This window comes from Ctenopharyngodon idella, chromosome 9 (assembly GCF_019924925.1).
Source record: "Ctenopharyngodon idella isolate HZGC_01 chromosome 9, HZGC01, whole genome shotgun sequence".
In the NCBI taxonomy this organism is placed as follows: domain Eukaryota; kingdom Metazoa; phylum Chordata; class Actinopteri; order Cypriniformes; family Xenocyprididae; genus Ctenopharyngodon; species Ctenopharyngodon idella.
In genome coordinates, this window is record NC_067228.1 from 8,781,113 (window position 1) to 8,800,611 (window position 19,499).

Here is a 19,499-nt window from a genome sequence, read left to right on the forward strand (position 1 = left end):
TTTATCTCCCCCATTGGCCTCTTACTGCTTTTCTCTTCAGCACATTTCATGCCTTCATCTTGATTGGTCTGGTTTTTATCAGCATTTGCAAGTTGATTTGCATCTTTCTCTTACACCCGAGCTTTATGCTTCGAAACCATACAGTGCGTTTGAAATAGTGCCCGGTCCTTTGTACAGTAGCGAGCTCAGTGCAATGGCACAGCTGTTAATTGGCAAGCCCATCGAGAAACTTCCAGTGGAGGGTCAGGGCTGCATGTTTTTACAGGCCCTCTCCCCCCTCCCTTGCTGCTCTCCGGCCCCCATCTGGTCACAGGTAGCAGATGTTTTTTATCTCGCCTGTTTCTGCACATTTTCTACTCTGTGATTTACAGCAGCCCACTTAGCATCACTAGAGCAAATTAAATCAAGGTTCCTTGTGTGAATTGAGGATATTTAATTAGTCACAACTTCTGACCTCTTTGCTAAAACTCGTTCGTACCCAGCCTGCAAATTAATAGGCCAAAAGCGAAGTGTTCCAAACCATCTGTCTTTTCTTTTCTTTTTTTTTCATCTCTATCATTACTATTTAGCACATATTAGTATGATAGTAAAGTATATAAAATAGTAAAGTAATAAAAATATTAAATAAAACTGGAAGAATACAAAGAAACCCCAAATAAATAAATAAATAAATTTAAACATCAAAACTATCTTATATTTAGCTTCTTCAAAGTAGCGATGCTTTTGCCAGTTTGTCTTTTTTAAATAATATAGATTTTATTTTAATAATTTAAAACAAATATTTATCTTTTTTATGGATCATCATAAACTAAACTAAAAAAACATTAAAAAAATAATAATTTGTGAAGAAATTCACACTTTATATTTATAGGCCAGTGTTATTTTAGTATCGAGACACTATTATATTTTTTATTATTATTTTGAATGTTTTTATTTTTATATTTTCCACTTTTATTTTAATTTAAGTTAAAGTTTTAGAATTTTTGTTGTGTATTTTTGTAATTTTATTATTTTTTTAAAATATGCATATATAGCTTTTATTATTTTTTATTTCAGTTTTAGTTATTTTAGTACCTCAAGTTAAATTAAATGAAAATAAGAAATGTTACCTTGGCAATTAGCTGAAATAAAGTTTTAAAAAAATTTAAGTTTTTATATATATGTATGTTATTTTATTTCAGTTAATGCTTGTTTTATTTCAAGTAACAACAACGTTTTTTTTAAAATTAGTTTTAGTTGACTATAATAACCCTGCTTCAAACATTTAAGCGTAAGTCTAAATCAGCACATTTTTTTAAGATAAGAAACAAATTAAGTCCAAAATGTTGGCTGGTAGTGATGATCAACTACTTTTTCTGTCATTAGTCCTCATTAAGTACAGTATCTCACAGAAGTGAGTACACCCCTCACATTTTTTTAAATATTTTATTATATCTTTTTTATGTGACAACACTGAAGAAATGACACTTTGCTACAATGTAAAGTAGTGAGTGTACCACTTGTATAACAGTGTAAATTTGCTGTCCCCTCAAAATAACTCAACACACAGCCATTAATGTCTAAACCGCTGGCCACAAAAGTGAGTACACCCCTAAGTGAAAATGTCCAAATTGGGCCCAAAGTGTCAATATTTTGTGTGGCCACCATTATTTTCCAGCAATTCCTTAACCCTCTTGGGCATGGAGTTCACCAGAGCTTTACAGGTTGCCATTGGAGTCCTCTTCCACTCCTCCATGACAACATCACGGAGCTGGTGGATGTTAAGAGACCTTGCGTTCCTCCACCTTCCGTTTGAGGATGCCCCACAGATGCTCAATAGGGTTTAGTCCATCACCTTTACCCTCAGCTTCTTTAGCAAGGCAGTGGTCGTCTTGGAGGTGTATTTGGGGTCGTTATCATGTTGGAATACTGCCCTGCGGCCCAGTCTCTGAAGGGAGGGGATCATGCTCTGCTTCAGTATGTCACAGTACATGTTGGCATTCATGGTTCCCTCAATGAACTGTAGCTCCCCAGTGCTGGCAGCACTCATGCAGCCCCAGACCATGACACTCCCACCACCATGCTTGACTGTAGTTAAGACACACTTGTCTTTGTACTCCTCACCTGGTTGCCACCACACACGCTTGAGACCATCTGAACCAAATAAGTTTATCTTGGTCTCATCAGACCACAGGACATGGTTCCAGTAATCCATGTCCTTAGTCTGCTTGTCTTCAGCAAACTGTTTGCGGGCTTTCTTGTGAATCATCTTTAGAAAAAGCTTCCTTCTGGGACGACAGCCATGCAGACCACTTTGATGCAGTGTGCGGCGTATGGTCTGAGCACTGACAGGCTGACCCCCCACCCCTTTAACCTCTGCAGCAATGCTGGCAGCACTCAAATGTCTATTTCCCAAACACAACCTCTGGATATGACGCTGAGCACGTGCACTCAACTTCTTTGGTCGACCATGGCGAGGCCTGTTCTGAGTGGAACCTGTCCTGTTAAACCGCTGTATGGTCTTGGCCACCGTGCTGCAGCTCAGTTTCAGGGTCCTGGCAATCTTCTTATAGCCTACACCATCTTTATGTAGAGCAACAATTCTTTTCTTCAGATCCTCAGAGAGTTCTTTGCCATGAGGTGCCATGTTGAACTTCCATTGACCAGTATGAGAGAGTGAGAGCGATAACACCAAATTTAACACAACTGCTCCCCATTCACACCTGAGACCTTGTAATACTATCGAGTCACATGACACCGGGGAGAGAAAATGGCTAATTGGGCCCAATTTGGACATTTTCACTTAGGGGTGTACTCACTTTTGTGGCCAGCGGTTTCGACATTAATGGCTGTGTGTTGAGTTATTTTGAGGGGACAGCAAATTTACACTGTTATACAAGCTGGTACACTCACTACTTTACATTGTAGCAAAGCGTCATTTCTTCAGTGTTGTCACATGAAAAGATATAATAAAATATTTACAAAAATGTGAGGGGTGTACTCACTTCTGTGAGATACTGTATATCTTCTAACCACATTTGAACAGATACACAAAGGAAATACAAAATGTAGAACTATGACTGTAACAAAATACATGTTCTTGTATCACATCCCATCTTAGGTATGAAAGCAAGGCAGAAAAGTCTCTGAACGCCTACAACCTTCAAAGGAAGAGGGCAACGGAGGGAGGTGGCCAGTGCGGAGAGGGCAAGAAGCAGATGAGCGCAGAGTCTTCATTGAACAAAGCTCAAGGCGTGAAGCGCAAGGCCCCCCTCGCCAACCAGCAGGCCCTGGACAAACTCTTCTCCTCTCAGCCCTCGAGTAAAAGGAGCCTTGCCAAGCTCTCCAAACCCCTCCCGTTCAGTATTGCAACCCTCAAGCAGAGTCTTAACCTCCTCTCCTACCAGAACAGCTCAAGTGCGCAGGGCCTCAGGCTTGTAAACCGCTTGGCTTCTCACGGTGCCTGGGTCGTTTTATGCGGCAGAAAGCTCATGTTGTTGAACCCGTTTCGAGTGGAGGAGGCCTTGCTGTTTAAAAGACTTCTGAAGAATAATATACTTCCAACCGTGAGGCTGCAGACCCCTATCCTGCTGACAGATGGGTAGCCCGTCTCATTTTCTCACCTAATGATGACATTCTTGATGTGTGCAAACCGTAAATGTAAAAAATATTCATGTACAATATTAAAAATGAATGGTTTTAGTATTCATATTTAAATTTGGAAGTACAATATACGATTAGTAGCTGTATTAATCCTCACTATTCTGAATACTTAATAGAATCTCTAATATTTATATTTGCAAATTAACATACACTTCCTTTCCCAGGTCGATTGGTGGGCCAGAGTACATGGATGTTCTCCTGAACATGGAGAAAGACAGTGCCTGCTTTAATGGAGACATCTACTTCACTGATCCTAGGCTTGTGGCAAATGGTTTTGAGATTAGGATGATTCCAGGTAACGCTCAAAGACTATATAAATATATATATATATATGTATGAAGAGCCTAAAATTAACTCTTGCAAATCGCCATATGCAAGTAAAAATCAATCGCCAGTTGGCCAGTAATAATTTTATGAATTCTAACAATGCAATGTTGTGAGAACATGAACGTAAACAAACATGAACAGGACAGTTGACAGGCCAGTGCAGCATCGTCACAAGTGTTTAAACCATGGCAATTTAAATATTCAAGCACAAGAAGATGTGATGCCAAGTCAGCGGCTCAGATAGCACGCAAATACCGAATTGAGCTCTCCGTCAGCAAGCATTGTAGTAAACAGTCGGTTATGGCTTTAAGTGAACCTAAACAGTAGAGAAACCAGTATCAGTGTATTAGATCCGTGCATTAGGTCTTAAAGTGACAGCAGCCTAATATTTCTGCTGCTTCTCTGTGTTTTTAATGTTAATCAAAGAACAAAAGAAAGAAAAACATTCACTGCTCTTGACTAAATAACTTTTGTAACTTTAATAAGGATTAATCTATGTTTAATTTATACAGTGAAGACTATCCAGTGTTATTTTACATTTGATTACTTTATTCAATGTCTCTACCCAAAAACTACTGTTACTTGTCTTTAATAATGTTTTAAATTTATATTAGTTCGGCTAGTAGTTTTAGCTGTGGTATCGAAATTGGAATAGAGAATTGTGAATTTTCACTGGTTATCTAAAATTTTGGTGTCATATAACTACCTGTTTTTGCAAAAAAAGTTTCATGGCCGGTAAAAAAATATTTATGGCTGGTAAATTTTCTTAAGTCATCGGCCATTGGCAGGTGTGGCAAAAAGTTATTTTAAGGCTCTGTATGTATGTGTGTGTGTTATAGTTGGTTGAATTAGTTTAATTCACACTTATTTTTCATAAATGGCATAGTTCACCCAAAATGAAAATTCATAATTTACTATTACTTCTGCTGAACCAAACCCTTTTGGTGACCATTGACTTCCACTGTATAAACAGGAAAGACCCCACATAAATTTCATCATTTACTACTACTTCTAAACACAAAAGAACATATTTTAAAGAATGCTGGTAACCAAACTGTTTTGGTGACCATTGACGTCCCTTGTGTGGAGGGAAAAAAAAAAAAAAAAAAAAAAATTATATATATATATATATATATATAATAATCTATTTTCCATTTAATTAGATGATTAAGCCTGATATATTTACACTATTTGGCCAATTTTCCATTTTTTTTGTGAAATTTAAATAAACATATTAAGTAACAAATGGTCATTTCAGCAATTTGTGCAAATCTAATTCACTGTCATGAAATCATATTACTGTATGTATATATTGGCATGTATACACTGAACGTATATATCAGCCCAACTTCCACTCCGACGTTCAAAACAACCTGCTCCCTGCAGGCAAAACATACAAACATACTTCACCTCCCACTTGTTTTGCTCCAAAATGCTCACATACAGTACTACAGTCTAAAAGACTTCGAACAAATAAGTGAATGGACTGTCAACGTACGTCGCTCAGCCAATCAAATAAGCGGAGCGAAACTACCTGTTATATAAATATAACCCTAAAGAGTCATAATCATGTAAAATAATGATGTTTGACATAATACAAGACAATTGATTGATTTAATTTGATTTGGACTTGCTGCTTTGCCTTCAAATAGACAAGTGTATTTTGGGTACCAAATTTTAAACAATTGTCTTCATTTCACTTTTCCATGCATCCCTGGACATTTTCCTGACTGCAACATGCATACGGTCTCATTTTAAATGGAGTGAACTACTTCTTTATAAGCATTGGAAAATATCATTCAACTTGCAGTATATGATGATAATGTTTAATTTGTAGTTTTTAATAACTTTTTAATATCCATGCTATTACCTTAGAGACGTTAATTCTCGCTGTGCCGAGTGATGAAGTCATTGTTTATACAAATTGCTTAAGTGGAAAGTGCTTTGTCAGCACTTCTTTTTTCCCTACACAGATTAGTGTGGGCACACGTATAATATGAAATCTTTTAAAAAGACAGGGCTTGATTTTAAGGGACCGGTCCACTTCCTGTATGACTCAGCCGCAGGTTTTTAAGATGGTCATTAAGTGCATTCGCTTGAATTCGCTGCCCTCTTTCTCTCCTCATGCTCATCATGTGCTGTGGAGTGGGAGAGATTCAAAAATACTTCTACACATGGTTTGTTTTGGGTTTTTTTTCTTTGCCAGGTTTCTCTTGAGAAAATGTGCCTTTATTAATTCAAGGGTCATGCTGTTTAAAGGTCTCTAGGATTGTCCAATTTGATTTAACAAAGGTTGGACCCACTGGACATCATTAATGCCACAGTTCACAAATTGTTTTGAAATGTCAAATATAACGGCTTGAATAACAGGATTACAGTCAATTATTTCTGACAGAATTGCTTGTGTCTGATTAGTGAAGAATGTGTTTGCTTTAAATGTTTTCTTGTGCATTCTTTAGGTGCCTTAAATTTTCCAATATTATAAAAACAATTCTTGTTCGATTAACAGAGGGGTCTAGTGTCACTGTGACCAATACTCAGACTGGCAATGAAGTATGGATCATGTGTGCTTCATCAGGCAAATTCATTACCTCACTTTTAGAAAACAATGTTTTAAACTTATTGTAAAAAAAATTATATTAGTTTAACCGTCAACTTTGTGTATTTTTAAGTAAGCAATGAGGTCAAAGAAGCCGCTTGAGCCACGACAATGTTCAAAATATAACACAGGATCAAGTGCCTTATTGATTTCATACAGTGCTTACTAAATTCTTAAAGTATAAGTTTTTAGTGTTTTATTTATTTTTTAAAAAGCAGTACTGAGTTATAGACAGATTTTGAAAGTAATATTAATTTACAGCAGTTGTGCTACTTAATATTTTCATGGAAACTGTGTTTTCATGGAAAGTTCAGAAGAACAACATTTATTTGAAATAGAAATCTATTTGTAACATTATAAATGTCTTTACTTTCACTTGATCATTTTAATGCATTCGTGCTGAATCAATTATATTATTGTATATATGCATTAAGACACTAATTTATATGCACAAATGCACATGCTCTATTGTTACAGCGGCATGCGCTCAGCGCTCTTCAATACTTTTTCTCTTAAAGGGTTATTTTTCTATACTGTATACTTTTAAGTTAGGATATAACTAACTTTGGACAATCCTAGAAACCTTTAAACAGCATGACTCTTGAATTAATAGGGTTGGTTAAGATATAAAGTCAAGCAGAATCAATAAATTATCTAATATCTGATACTGACAAATAAAAAAAATTGGCAGATAACTGATATAGTTGTGATATATAAACTTTTTCAGGTTTAGAACCAGCTTATTCTGTAGTGTTGTCCTCTCTCTAAGGAGGCCGCCATCTTAGTCCTCATTTGACCTTATTTTGCCTGTTGTTATGAAATCCCACTCGGTCTGTTCCTGTAAGTGTTGGCACTGGTAAGGGTCATCATGGTTGATGCTGGCTCGCTGCCTGAGCTTTTGCCAGCACGGTGGATTTGGACTAGAGTGTGGTGCTGTGGAGGAAAATTGCCCTTTATAAAAGGGAATAGTTTCGGAGCCAATTTCCAGGGATTTGGCAAAAACATGCACCAGATTTCTAGCCCTTTCAAAACCCCAAAGTAATAAACTTTGGTGCATGACTTGCCCTGCACAGTTTGTGCTACAAATAAGATTGATACCTGAAAATTTTCATCTTGTTTATATTTGCAAACGATCAGATTTACACCTGGCAGATAATAAAATAGCAGCAATTAAAAAAAGTTAAATAGAAACATTAAACTAAAACTATTACAAAAAACTAGTACAAATTGTTAAAACTAAAAATATAGAAAAGCTCATTTAAAAAAATATTAATAAATACTATAATGGTATATAAATAATACTAAAATAACACTGATGTGAAGGTGGGCCCTTTTGACATGCCCTAGTAAGAAACCACCTAGCAACCACATGCTACACTAAAAAATGTTGGGTGGAAAACAACCCAGGTTGGGTTGAAAATGGACAAACCCAGCAATTGGGTTGTTTTAACCCAGTAGTTGGGTTAAATGTTTGCCCAATCTGCTGGGGAGTGTTATTTAACTCAGTTATTGTTTAAAAATGATTGTATTGCTTGCTTAAAATGAACCCAAAGTATGTTGGAAATTAACATTTATTAATATGTTTAATAAATGAACATTTATGAATAATTAAACTATAAACATTTATTAAATTGCTTATTAGTAATTTGTTGCTATTGTTACTAATTAGGTTCATTTTAAGCCAGCCATATAATACTTTTTAAACAATAGTTGGGTTTGTCCATTTTCAACCCAAATTGGGTTGTTTTTAACCCAGCATTTTTTAGAGTGTAAGGTTGTCAAATGTACCGGTACTACTGGTACTTTGACCAGTACCACTCTGTACTAAAAAATAAAGAAAAGTTGATGGTACCAGCATTTCTGCAGTACCTGTAGTACCGAGTATCAGATATGTTCGGTACCCGCTGATAGACACTGCTTTCAAGCGCTTTCGTTCGTGTTTGTTTGAGCACTCTCTGAGCGTCAAAGGTTTGTATTTACAGCGTGTTTTTACAAGCATTGAGCATTGTAGCAATCACAATCATATCTGTTGAGTGTGTGAATACAGTGGCCTATCAGAGGTGCTAGTCATAGTCAGAATCTGCATAACACAACTGAAAAACGCACAAGGTTTTGATTTGTTCAACGTAAGCCGCACGCTCGCAAATCATTTTTATTTCTAACCAATAAAGTGTAAACACAATATAAATAAGAGATTCATTGTACAGTTTTTTTTTTATTATTTTTTTTTTTTACAGTTTTTCACAATATCAATAAAAGTTTTTTCATGCCGCTAAGTACAGTGCAAAGTTTCTGGATTGACAACCGTATTTAAATGCGCAATTGATTCGGAAACTGCGATGATTGACAGTGATAACCAACGGACGAGACAAGTTTTTTTAAGTACTTTATTCAACAGTTTTTGCTCTGGTACTGAAATTGGTACAGAGAACTGCAGAATTTTACGTTTATTGGTACAGATTACTGAAATTTTGGTACTGTGACAACCCTACCACATAGCAGTGCCATGGTGAAATAACTAACAGAAAATATAAAAATCTAGCACTTGTAATAGAATGAATCAAGTTCTAACATGATCATACATTTACTGTCACGTTAAAAATGCATTTATTGACACTTAATCAAAGTAGCTTTTGGGGTGTCTATTCAGTATGTACTGTATTAATTTAATTTTGTAAGCATGGCAGATCAAGCGTCTCTGTTTAAAGCACATAGGGAAGGAGAAAATGTTTAGCCTGCGCTTCCTTGATGTCCTTTCCATACATTTCACCTCTTCATTGAGACGCGTCTAGGGAAAAGCAATCATCTTTAAATCATCTGTTGAAAACCTCCTCCACCTTGGTTTTCCTTTCCAGCCCACAAAGACATGGTAATGGCGTAATTTGGTGCGGTGCCCACCTGACTTGGTTTCCAACCAGTGTGTAAATCACAATATTTATTTATTATTTTTTCCTGGAGAACGTTGTACTTGGAGTTTATTAATCCTTCCTTGTTGCTTATCTTGGAAAGGTTCCTCGTCTTCTGAGAGGCATGTTGAAGTGATGGGCATGGCTGACTGCATGCCTTTCTTCGGGATAGGAGACCTGAGGGAGATTCTGCAGGCTATAAAGGTCCGGGATGCAAAAACCGTGGAGCAATGTAGACCTCTCAAAGTCGCAAACTACCTAGAGGTGAGAAATGCTCCTTGGAACATACTTTTTAATGACCCATTTACCATCACAGTATCAAAATATGAGCACATTTGGAGAGTTTACTAATATTAGATTACACTGTAAAAAAGATTTTTCGAAATTTTGAAGATCACTAAAGATCACAAGTACATTTTACAAGAAAATACAATTTCAGTCTTCCTACTTCAAAATTTCACATTTAATTTATTGTTACTTGCAATTAATTGTGAAATTACTAGCAATTTCTAAGATTTTTTTTTTTTTTTTCTACACCAAAATGTTTTGGTAACACTTTAGGGTCTTTTAACTAGTTGCTTATTAGCTTGCATATTACAAGAATGTAGTATTTATTAAGCACATATTAATGCCTTATTCTGCATGACCTTATTCTACATTCTTAATCCTACCCAATATCTAAACTTCCTTACTAACTAATAAGCAGTAAATTAGGAGTTTATTGAGGGAAAAGTCATAGTTAATCGTCAATGTGTTCCTCATACCGAAGTGTTACCAATGTTTTTTCTTTGTATGATCTTTTTAGCTGACTTTTTGCATTATAAACTCTTTCTCCCATTTTTTCTTTCAGAGTGAGGCTGTGAGACTAGCTAGACAGTTACCTCTAAACCTCTCCAGAGCTGATGTCACAAACACGCTTTGCCGAATGAAACAAGAACTTGAAGAGGAAAGTCAGGTCTGCATTCACGGACGGCCATTTTTTCACGACCTGGTTAGCATTCCTGAAACCGAGCAGGAAGCTTTGCAAATCATGTCTAGTTCTTGTTAAGGATTTCATGGACTTCATTATAAGACCATCCCTTCATTATAATTGTTACACACTAACATTTACTGTACCATATAGAGGTATGAAAGTTGTCATTTGGAATAATAAATGTTTTTCTAGATGAATTATTGTTTATTCATGATTTGAGGTGTAATTTCTCATCAAACTGGGTTCTGAGTGTTTAATCAAGATAAATATGTATTAACTATGTGGGTTCAGCCCAGAAAGTCGTGTGTGATCTATGCACACAAATCACTGTCGATTCCAGTGTTGGAGTCATTTCTTTTCAATTTACAACAAAATATAATAATAAGTTATATGAACCAATGTCTTCACTGCTGACCTATGAAGTCGTGATTTTGCATTTCCTTCAGCCTAAAGTCTTATTCACACTTTTGGTGTGAAAGGGCCTTTATAATTACCAAAGTTTTGGGGAGTAAAATTTATTGGTAAGCTTTTTTTGTTGTTGTTGTTAAAAAACAAACAAGCAAGCCCAGCCCAGGAGAGAAAAAGTAACGCAAAAGTGACGTAACATTACTTTCCATAAAAAGTAACTAATTAATGAAATTATTTACTTTATTTTTAGGGAGTAACACAATATTGTAATGCATTACTTTTAAAAGTAATTTTCCCCAACATTGGTTGATTCTAATACAAAATCTCAAGTATTATTTTTAATGACACCATATGCAAATAAAATAGCAGGCCACAGTAATTATAATGCATTATATAGCTGCTTCAGTGCAGATTTGACAGCCCTTGGTCATGAATGATGTTACTTTTTATGAACGATTTTATGAGGGCAAAGCTATGAATTTTTTAATATTATGGCATATTTTGAGTTATGGTACATTAAGATTTTAAAACATAAACATTTTTTGTAACGTTAACTAATATATTTTGCTTTTCTGTCTTAATTTATTATGGGGAAATTGTTTTGGCATTACTGGTAATGAAGGAAAGGTCAAGTACCCAACTTTAAAAGTTTGCCTTGTTGACTTCTGATTAGAAAAGAAAACAAGCCAGAACTACTGACCCCACAGCAGATGCCAGTGAACCACAAAATTGAATGCAGTGTGGTTGTAAATTCACTCTCCCCCAAAAATCAGCACCTTAAATGCTGATCATGAAAGCCTGCACTAGGGGCCCATAAAGCCAAAAGAGATGGGCTCTGGGGTTTGCCGAAAAGTGTGCAGTCGCAGTCAGGGACCTCCAATTACCAGCTGAAAATAAGGCTCAGATGCTGTGAAGTTTTAACAGTTGCTCCCCTGTAGACACATGGTTTGTGGTTTTTCAGTGTTTGATCAGTTCCACGAATTGCATTTTAACCTCTGGGGACCCAGCAATTCATTTTTGTCCTCTATAGAGGACATGAGTCCACAATTTTAAGTCTTAAAGGGGACATTCTGGGTTCTTCACATATATTAAAATGTTGTATCATGGTTTCCACAAATATATTAAGCAGTACAATTGTTTTCAACATTGATCTTGAGCAGTGAATCAGCATTTTAGAATGATTTCTGAAGGATCATGTGACACTGAAGACTGGAGTAATGGCTGCTTTGCCATCACAGAAATTTTTAAATATTAAATGCAGTATCACAGTCTTCTTTAAAAACCTTTTAAAAATCTTTAAATAAAACCCCACATTTTTTTTAAATGGTAGTGTATTTGATTTTCCAATTGTTTCTTGTGAGAAAAAAAAAATCTAAAGAAAACTTTAGGAGGGGAACTGGAGCTTTCAAGCTTCAAAAAGGATTAAAAGCCACCATGAAGTAAAGTGGTCCATAAGACTCAAGTACTGTATTCCACAATATTCATATTGTCTTATCAAGTCATACAATAGTGTTGAGAGGAACAGACCAAAAAATTAAAATCATTCACTGAAAATTTTGATTTGAATGTCTGATTCATTTATTAATCTCTGAGTCAATTGTTTTAATGAATTGATTAATCATTTTGATTCGGTCTGAATGTTCACTCACTAATCAGACTGATCTGGTTCTCGAGCTCAACTCACTGACACAGTGATGAGATTGCAGCCATCATATTCATTCAGAATGTCCAAACTGTTACTTGCAGTCCCCTTGGTGTCCACAGTGTCACAGTATTGGTTTCAAAGTGATCCCTGTACAGAAATAATTGTGGCAGCAAGTGGCTGGTTTTAGGAGAGAGTAAATGTTAGACGTAATTAACGGAGCTATTGAGTTCAGCCTCTAATGCAGAGCTAAATTACTCTGTCGCATGTCCTCATGCGGCCATAATTTTGCCAATCGGCTGTTGTAAAGCAATTACCTTGCACTCCTTAACTCGGGGACTCAAGAAACATGTGCTCTGTGTTAAATATCACTGCTGTGAAAACATGTTAGTCTTTATTGTCATTTAAGCTCCTAAAAGCCTTTTGAAACAGGTCTCTGGTGTCTCAAGGTTAAGCTGGGCCCAAAACATCTGGGATTTATGCCCAGTTTCACAGGCAAGGCTTAAGCCTAGTCCCAGACTACAACGCATGTTTCAGCTGTCGTAACTTAAAGCAACTTGCACTGACATATCTTAAAATATGTTAGTGCCATTTTTTTGTCTCAAGATTTGCATCAATAATGTTTTTTTTTTTCTAAGGCATGTTTATAAAAGCTACTTTAAGGGTTAGTTCACCCAAAAATGAAAATTATCCCATGATTTACTCATCCTCAAGCCATCCTAGGTGCATATGTCTATCTTTTTTCAGATGAACACATTCTGAGATATATTTAAAAATATCCTGTCTCTTCCAAGCTATATAATGGCAGTGAACTGGGGCCCTGATTTTGAAGCTAAAAAAAAAAAAAGTGCATCCAGTATGTTGTAAGCCCTTTATTAACCCTCTGGAGCCATGTGGACTACTTTTATGATGGATGGATGCACTTTTTTGGCTTCAAAATCGGGCCCCTCCATTCACTACCATTATATAGCTTGGAAGAGCCAGGATATTTTTAAATATATCTCCGACTGTGTTCGTCTGAAAGAAGAAAGTCATACACACCTAGGATGGCTTGAGGGTGAGTAAATCATGGGATAATTTTCATTTTTGGGTGAACTATCCCTTTAAATGTCCTAATGTAACTAAGCATCAATACTTATTGACTCAGCACAAGATTATGAACATGACGTTATTATTTGTGGTCTACATTGTCCCAGCAAATTTTGCTCAGTCATGCACTACGCCATGTTTCCGTTTGCTAAATTAAAACAGGTGGGTGTGGTGCTGGGTTCCTTTCTCTGGCCTTTCTCAATCCTCATCACTGAACTAAAAATAGCTCAGAGTAGATGCACGTAGCATGTGTCGTTTCATTTTGGATCTGAAAAATGTGCACAGTTACTGTACGTAAAGCCAAAGAGGGGCACAAGCAGGGGAGCTTCGGGCAATGAACACCATCAAAATTACCCATGTGATCCATCAGCTCGGTTTTTCACACCACAGCTCATCAAGCAATATGAAAACCTGTTGCAATCGCAGTATTCTGAAAGAAACTGATTTTTGGCCTAAAATGAATGACAGCTGGTAAAATGAATCCAGTGTGACCTTTTTAACTGAGGGGGTGACATGTTCTCGAGATGATCATCCAGACTAATTAGTCTGATATTCATATCCAAAGCATATACGGTATAGCCCGATCCAATCTGCTGTCCTGGCAGTTTCAAGAGAGCAGGCAAACATACCCCAAATTTTAATGGAAGTCTCAAATAAGGGTCAGTGAGAAATGAGGCTCACCTCTCCCCTGCTTTTAGAATTTGCACCCTGCAGCTATACGAGAGCGAGTGCTGAAGTCGCAGCACAGGGCCGTGAAAACTAAAACGTGTGCTGTGGTTTGACCTTTCCCTATGTTAAATACAATATTATCATAAGACGTGCTATCGAGTTGCAGTGCCGTTGCATGATCAGATTCACTGCCACGTGGGCTCTGCGCTCAGGTTCAGCACATGTGAGCTCATTAGTGCTAGTATAGCATGCCAGTGGTATACACAAAGCAATTTGAATTTATTTTATTTTATTATTTTAGTCTTATGTTTTTATAAGTGTGCAGGGCAATTATGCCTTTTGTCAAATATTGAGGAAAGAATAGCTTTGGCTCAATTCTCGTTGGCATATGGCCTGCCTTTGTAATGAAAGAGGAATCGCAATCTTACCAATCAACCAATCAAGATTGGAAGCATATATATGGAGAGCAATAGGAAGATATAATGTGTGGTGGTGGCGTTATGGGAAGACAGGCTAATAAAGTGTGTAAAAATGAACAAGCAACTGTGAAGTTTCACATGTAACATGTAACACATTTGTACCAAAATAAATGTAATGTATAAATAAAAATGTTCATTTTCTTTTTGTGTACTATTGAATTTTCCTAGTCATTTTGAATAATTTTGCTGATGAAATCAGTATCTACTGTAAAAAGCTAAGTGTGATACACAGACAAAACTGACATTGTTATATAATGTATAGTATAGAATGCGGTCAGTGTCAACAAAAATGTAGAAAAATCATGAAATTTGTATATAACAAATATTTCCATGGTGAAAAAAAACATCTAAAAATTTTGACCAATGTGGCTCACATGATAATAAAACACTGAATAACACAAATTTACTGACACAATAACTAGGTTTTGAATTAAATGTTTTGGGTGAGGTTTTACATTTTGCAGACATGCAATAGAGTTCTGATGTTCCAGCAAACAGTTGTGACAATTGCACTTACAGCTTAGAGAATGTTAAGAAATGTTAAAATGTGCCAAAGCAATTGAGAAAAACTCTATTAGATTTTAAGGCTCCTGGGTGCAGTGAAATCTGCTTTATCATTAAGCCATTAACTTAAGATGGAAACACAAGCCAACAGAATTTTATGAGTTGAAAAAAGACTAAATGTTTCTGGTAAAGCAAAATGTTTTGGGAACTGTAGAACTCGTGCCCTAAAGTAACGTCAAATTAGCTAGAAAAAAATTCAAGTGAGTATTAGCTATAGCCTTGTTAATATTTAATGATTACATGCTTATTTTGCAGTAGAAATCATACGTTTAAAATATTGACATCTATAAATTATAGTCATTAAAATTTAATCATTAAAATACTGATTTAACTACATTTTATGCTGATAAAGTAAATTAATTGCAATTCATCTTATTTTAAATTATAGATCTATATAGCCTAACATTAATTGAAATAAATTTGCTTATGTTTGTTAGAAAGAGCCTGAACACTGTTATAAAATTAATATATTTAATAATGTAGACATATTTAATACAAATAAATACATATATAATACAAATATTTATTTGTATTAATACATCTTAATTATTAAATTTATTTATTAATTTTATAACAGTGGTCAAGCACTTTTTAACATAATTAATTGTTGATTAGCGTCTGTAAAGGCCCACTGAAGAGTGTTGGAATGCGCAGTTTTATTCAATGTGTTGACGTAATTTCAACTGAAAAAGTCAGGAAGACAGGGCGATATATCGAACAGCCCTGCCCCTTTTTTAAAATAGCCAATAGCGTTTTGTTTATGTTACAGCTCGGCTAGAGCCGTTAGACTCTGTAAAACCTCAGTTTCCTTCTAATCTCTAACTGTTTCTCCTCTGAATGTCCTTTATATCGCTTTAATACACAGCATTCTGTGCAGAATTTAATTGGTTCCGATACCTTTTGTGGTCTGTGCCGACTCGCTCATGATCCACTCTGTGCTCTCGTGTCTCTGGACCAGAGCAGACTGCTCGTGTTGTGGCAGTTCATGTGACACTAACGTGAAAACGGACTTTATTCGCGTCAAAGGAAAGCATATTTACACTGTCTGAATCATTCCCTATTCTCTATATAGTGCACTATGTGCCATTCATCATGTAGAAACTAGTAAATGTGTGAACAAGTGACCGATTTCAGCCGCTGCTCCAGCGTCTGTAAGAGTGTAGGAGAAGGCGGGACTTCAGATTCTAGACAGCATTTGATTGGACCGAAGATTTGACGAGAAACTTTAGTGTGATGTGATGTCATAAAAATCCGTGATCCATTTTAGCGGAAGTGAGAGCCTGTAAGTTTTGGATGCTTATATCTCCTAAATGCAAATTTTGTCATTGTTTTGGAACCCACCAGCTTATTCATAACTTTAAGGCTAACATATTCATACTAAAAGCTAAAAAAACTTCAATTTTGATTTCAGGGGGATTTAAAATGCTGCATTGCTTTCTCTCTGGCTGTGTCCAAAATCGCATACTCTTTAGTAGGCCTACTTATTTTTAATAAGTATTTAATGCTAAAAATGTATAGTATACTAAACATATAGTTGCGACTGCTAAAAACGTATAGTATGAATATGTGTAGTATGAATCATAGATACATATGGCCAAAGTCCCTTTAAGACAAGTCATTTAACTCGGCGGCCATCTTTGAAACACCTCTCGGGCATTCAAGTGCAGCTCCTATCTCTTTGAAAGGGGAAACATCAAATTCTCCAAAGCTGTTTGCCAAGCTTTCGATTAAATTTCATATTTGAAATCACCAATGAAATCTGACAACTGTCTCATAAATTTTGTTTCTAAACGCTCGAACCATGACAAAAAAAAAATGTTATTCAGACTGGATCAAGCTAATGCGCATGCGCAGTCCTAAATGCGCGTCTCTTGTGCCTCATTTAGGAGGCGCGAGTCTGACTGTTTCTATAAGAACCGGAGCTTCTAATAGAGTACCTCAGGGATGACGTGTTTTTGTAGGCCAACCTGGAAGTCAGCGGCGCACGGGTTCCCTCGATCGAAAGCCTATGCATTTTTCCCATAGACTTTTGGAAAATCGCAAAAAATAAACTCTGTGTTTAACAAAGGGTTATGACACTTACACGTTTTGTCTATCAAGATAATCTTTACAAGTTAACACAACATTTATACATTTTGAAGCCTAAATAGAGTGGTCAGATATAAAAAGTAGGCTATAACAGTAGGCTATAAACGGACTACAGCACACCATGGTCGCGGATCAACGTCAATACCACCAAGCTTCCTCAAACTTTATTTAAAAACATGCTCGCTGATTATGATCTGCGCTGTGTATGAATACTTATCCACTTTTTCATGAGAAATGCTGTCCAAATGTCCTGTTTGTCATGATGACGTCTAAAGTCCCCGCCAAAGGAAGAAGTCCCTTTTAGCAATTTGTTAGCAACCGCCTTTTTTAAAGACACAATAAAGGTTTTAAAAAATCACAAGCGGGTTATAACTGGTGTGTTTTATGTCATAGATCAAAATGTGAAAATATTTAGAGGCTTTGTTAACCACAGACCTTATTTCAGGCGATTTAGCAAAAACCCATTGACTTCGGTGTGATGGAACCGGAAGTCCTAAAATGCTAACTCGCTTCCGGGTTTTGCCTACAAAAACACGTCATCCCTGGGGTACTCTATGGCCGCTGAAGTGACGCGATGATTTTACCAAACTCTTATTTAGAAGGCGGGACTTACTCCGCCATATTGCGCTTTGCACTTTTTTTTTTTTTTTTTTTTTCGCGTTGCACTTTGTCCCATTCAAAACAATACGAGTGACGCGTCTTGTGTTATTCTATAGTCTTTGATATGGCTAAGCTACTACTACAGTCACCATTTTGTCATTATCATTTGACCTACCAGCGTCAGTTGTGTTGCTTTACTGCAATTCATAAATACTCTCCTGTGGCCACATGGGATATTAAAGTGTTCGTCATATGCACACTTCAGAATCTCACCGAAAGTAGTAGGTCATCCGGGTACTTTTGCCTACTCTTTTATGAATACTGATCTTGGCACATAGGCCTACTGTTTTCGATTTCGGATCGGACGCAACCTCTGGCTTTCAGCGTCGGATGCAGTTTCAAGATAAAAACGAAAACCTCGTCGAAAATCCTTCCTTTGTTTTCGTTTTGTTTAGCTCCATCTAGCGGTTATGAACACAAGAACCACAAACGAGTAGCCGGACGTAACCATGGCAACAGATGGCTAACGGTGTCCGTTGTTATATCGACAAAATCAAGTATTGTCTTTTTTATCACGTTTTTATAGATTTGTATATCACAAAATTATCAAATAAACTTTTTTTTTTTTTCTTTAAAACGTGTTTAAGAAAGTTGAAGGTTGTGTTAGGTTCGCTAAAAGACTAAAATAATCCGCACACTAGACATGTTGCCTGTGACGTTAGTAACAGCTGAAACGGTTCTGATTGCGGACTAAGCCTGAATTGCTCCAAGGGTAGGAAAATCCCATATACAACATTTATTTATATGGCAGAGGTTATAATTATTATTATTTATTTTTTTTAATATAAAATGAATCCCACTATATTAGTGTGTTAATTCGACAGCTGCTCTACAACTTTCTCCACTGCTTTCAACTGTTCATTCAGACGCCATTTTTATTCTTTCAACCAAACGTTTCGCACGCAACCAAAGTGCAAATCTCCAAAACGTGTTGTACATTAATAGTATATACAATTAGCTGTCAAATGGCATCCATTAATTGAAGAGCGAGCAGCTGGCACTGGTAGAAGGAGAGTACTGTAGGAGGGTCTGGCATGAGATGGACTGCACATCGTGGTCAGGGAGCGTGCCAAATGCCATTCCAGTGCCTCTGCAACAGGGGTCGAAGGTTTAGAAACATTGTGGCTCAGAAGACAGATGTCCATGTGGCCTGGGTAGATATTATCATTCTGCTTGAGAGCTGAAATCACCTGCACATTAAAGAGTCCACATTTTTCTGTCAAATTTTAGCTCTGGAAACAAATCCAAAACTCAGATAAAGTACATTTTTACCCATGCAGCACAATTTGTTTAGAATTTTCCACAGAAAATGTATGGAGTTATAATGACCCATTTTACTGTATTCTTAACTAGTATCAAGTGTGTCACCATATGGTGATCACAGTAGGTGGGTCCACTCTTCTAAACATGCATTCTTGCTGCTGCTGCCTTATATTGGTGGACTGCATACTGT

The 19,499-nt window shown here is 36.4% G+C and overlaps 1 protein-coding gene across 2 annotated transcripts in view; it reads left to right on the plus strand.

Annotated features, from left to right (window-relative positions):
* Positions 1–10,850, plus strand: part of pms1 (PMS1 homolog 1, mismatch repair system component) — a 31,872-nt gene extending 21,022 nt beyond the window's left edge. For both annotated transcript variants that reach the window (XM_051906540.1, XM_051906541.1), the window contains 4 exons: positions 3,101–3,580; positions 3,807–3,937; positions 9,578–9,738; positions 10,325–10,850. In XM_051906540.1, the coding sequence (XP_051762500.1) occupies positions 3,101–3,580; positions 3,807–3,937; positions 9,578–9,738; positions 10,325–10,522 (970 nt within the window). In that variant the 3' untranslated portion in view covers positions 10,523–10,850. The remainder of the gene's footprint in view (positions 1–3,100; positions 3,581–3,806; positions 3,938–9,577; positions 9,739–10,324) is intronic.
* Positions 10,851–19,499: the final 8,649 nt, after the last annotated feature.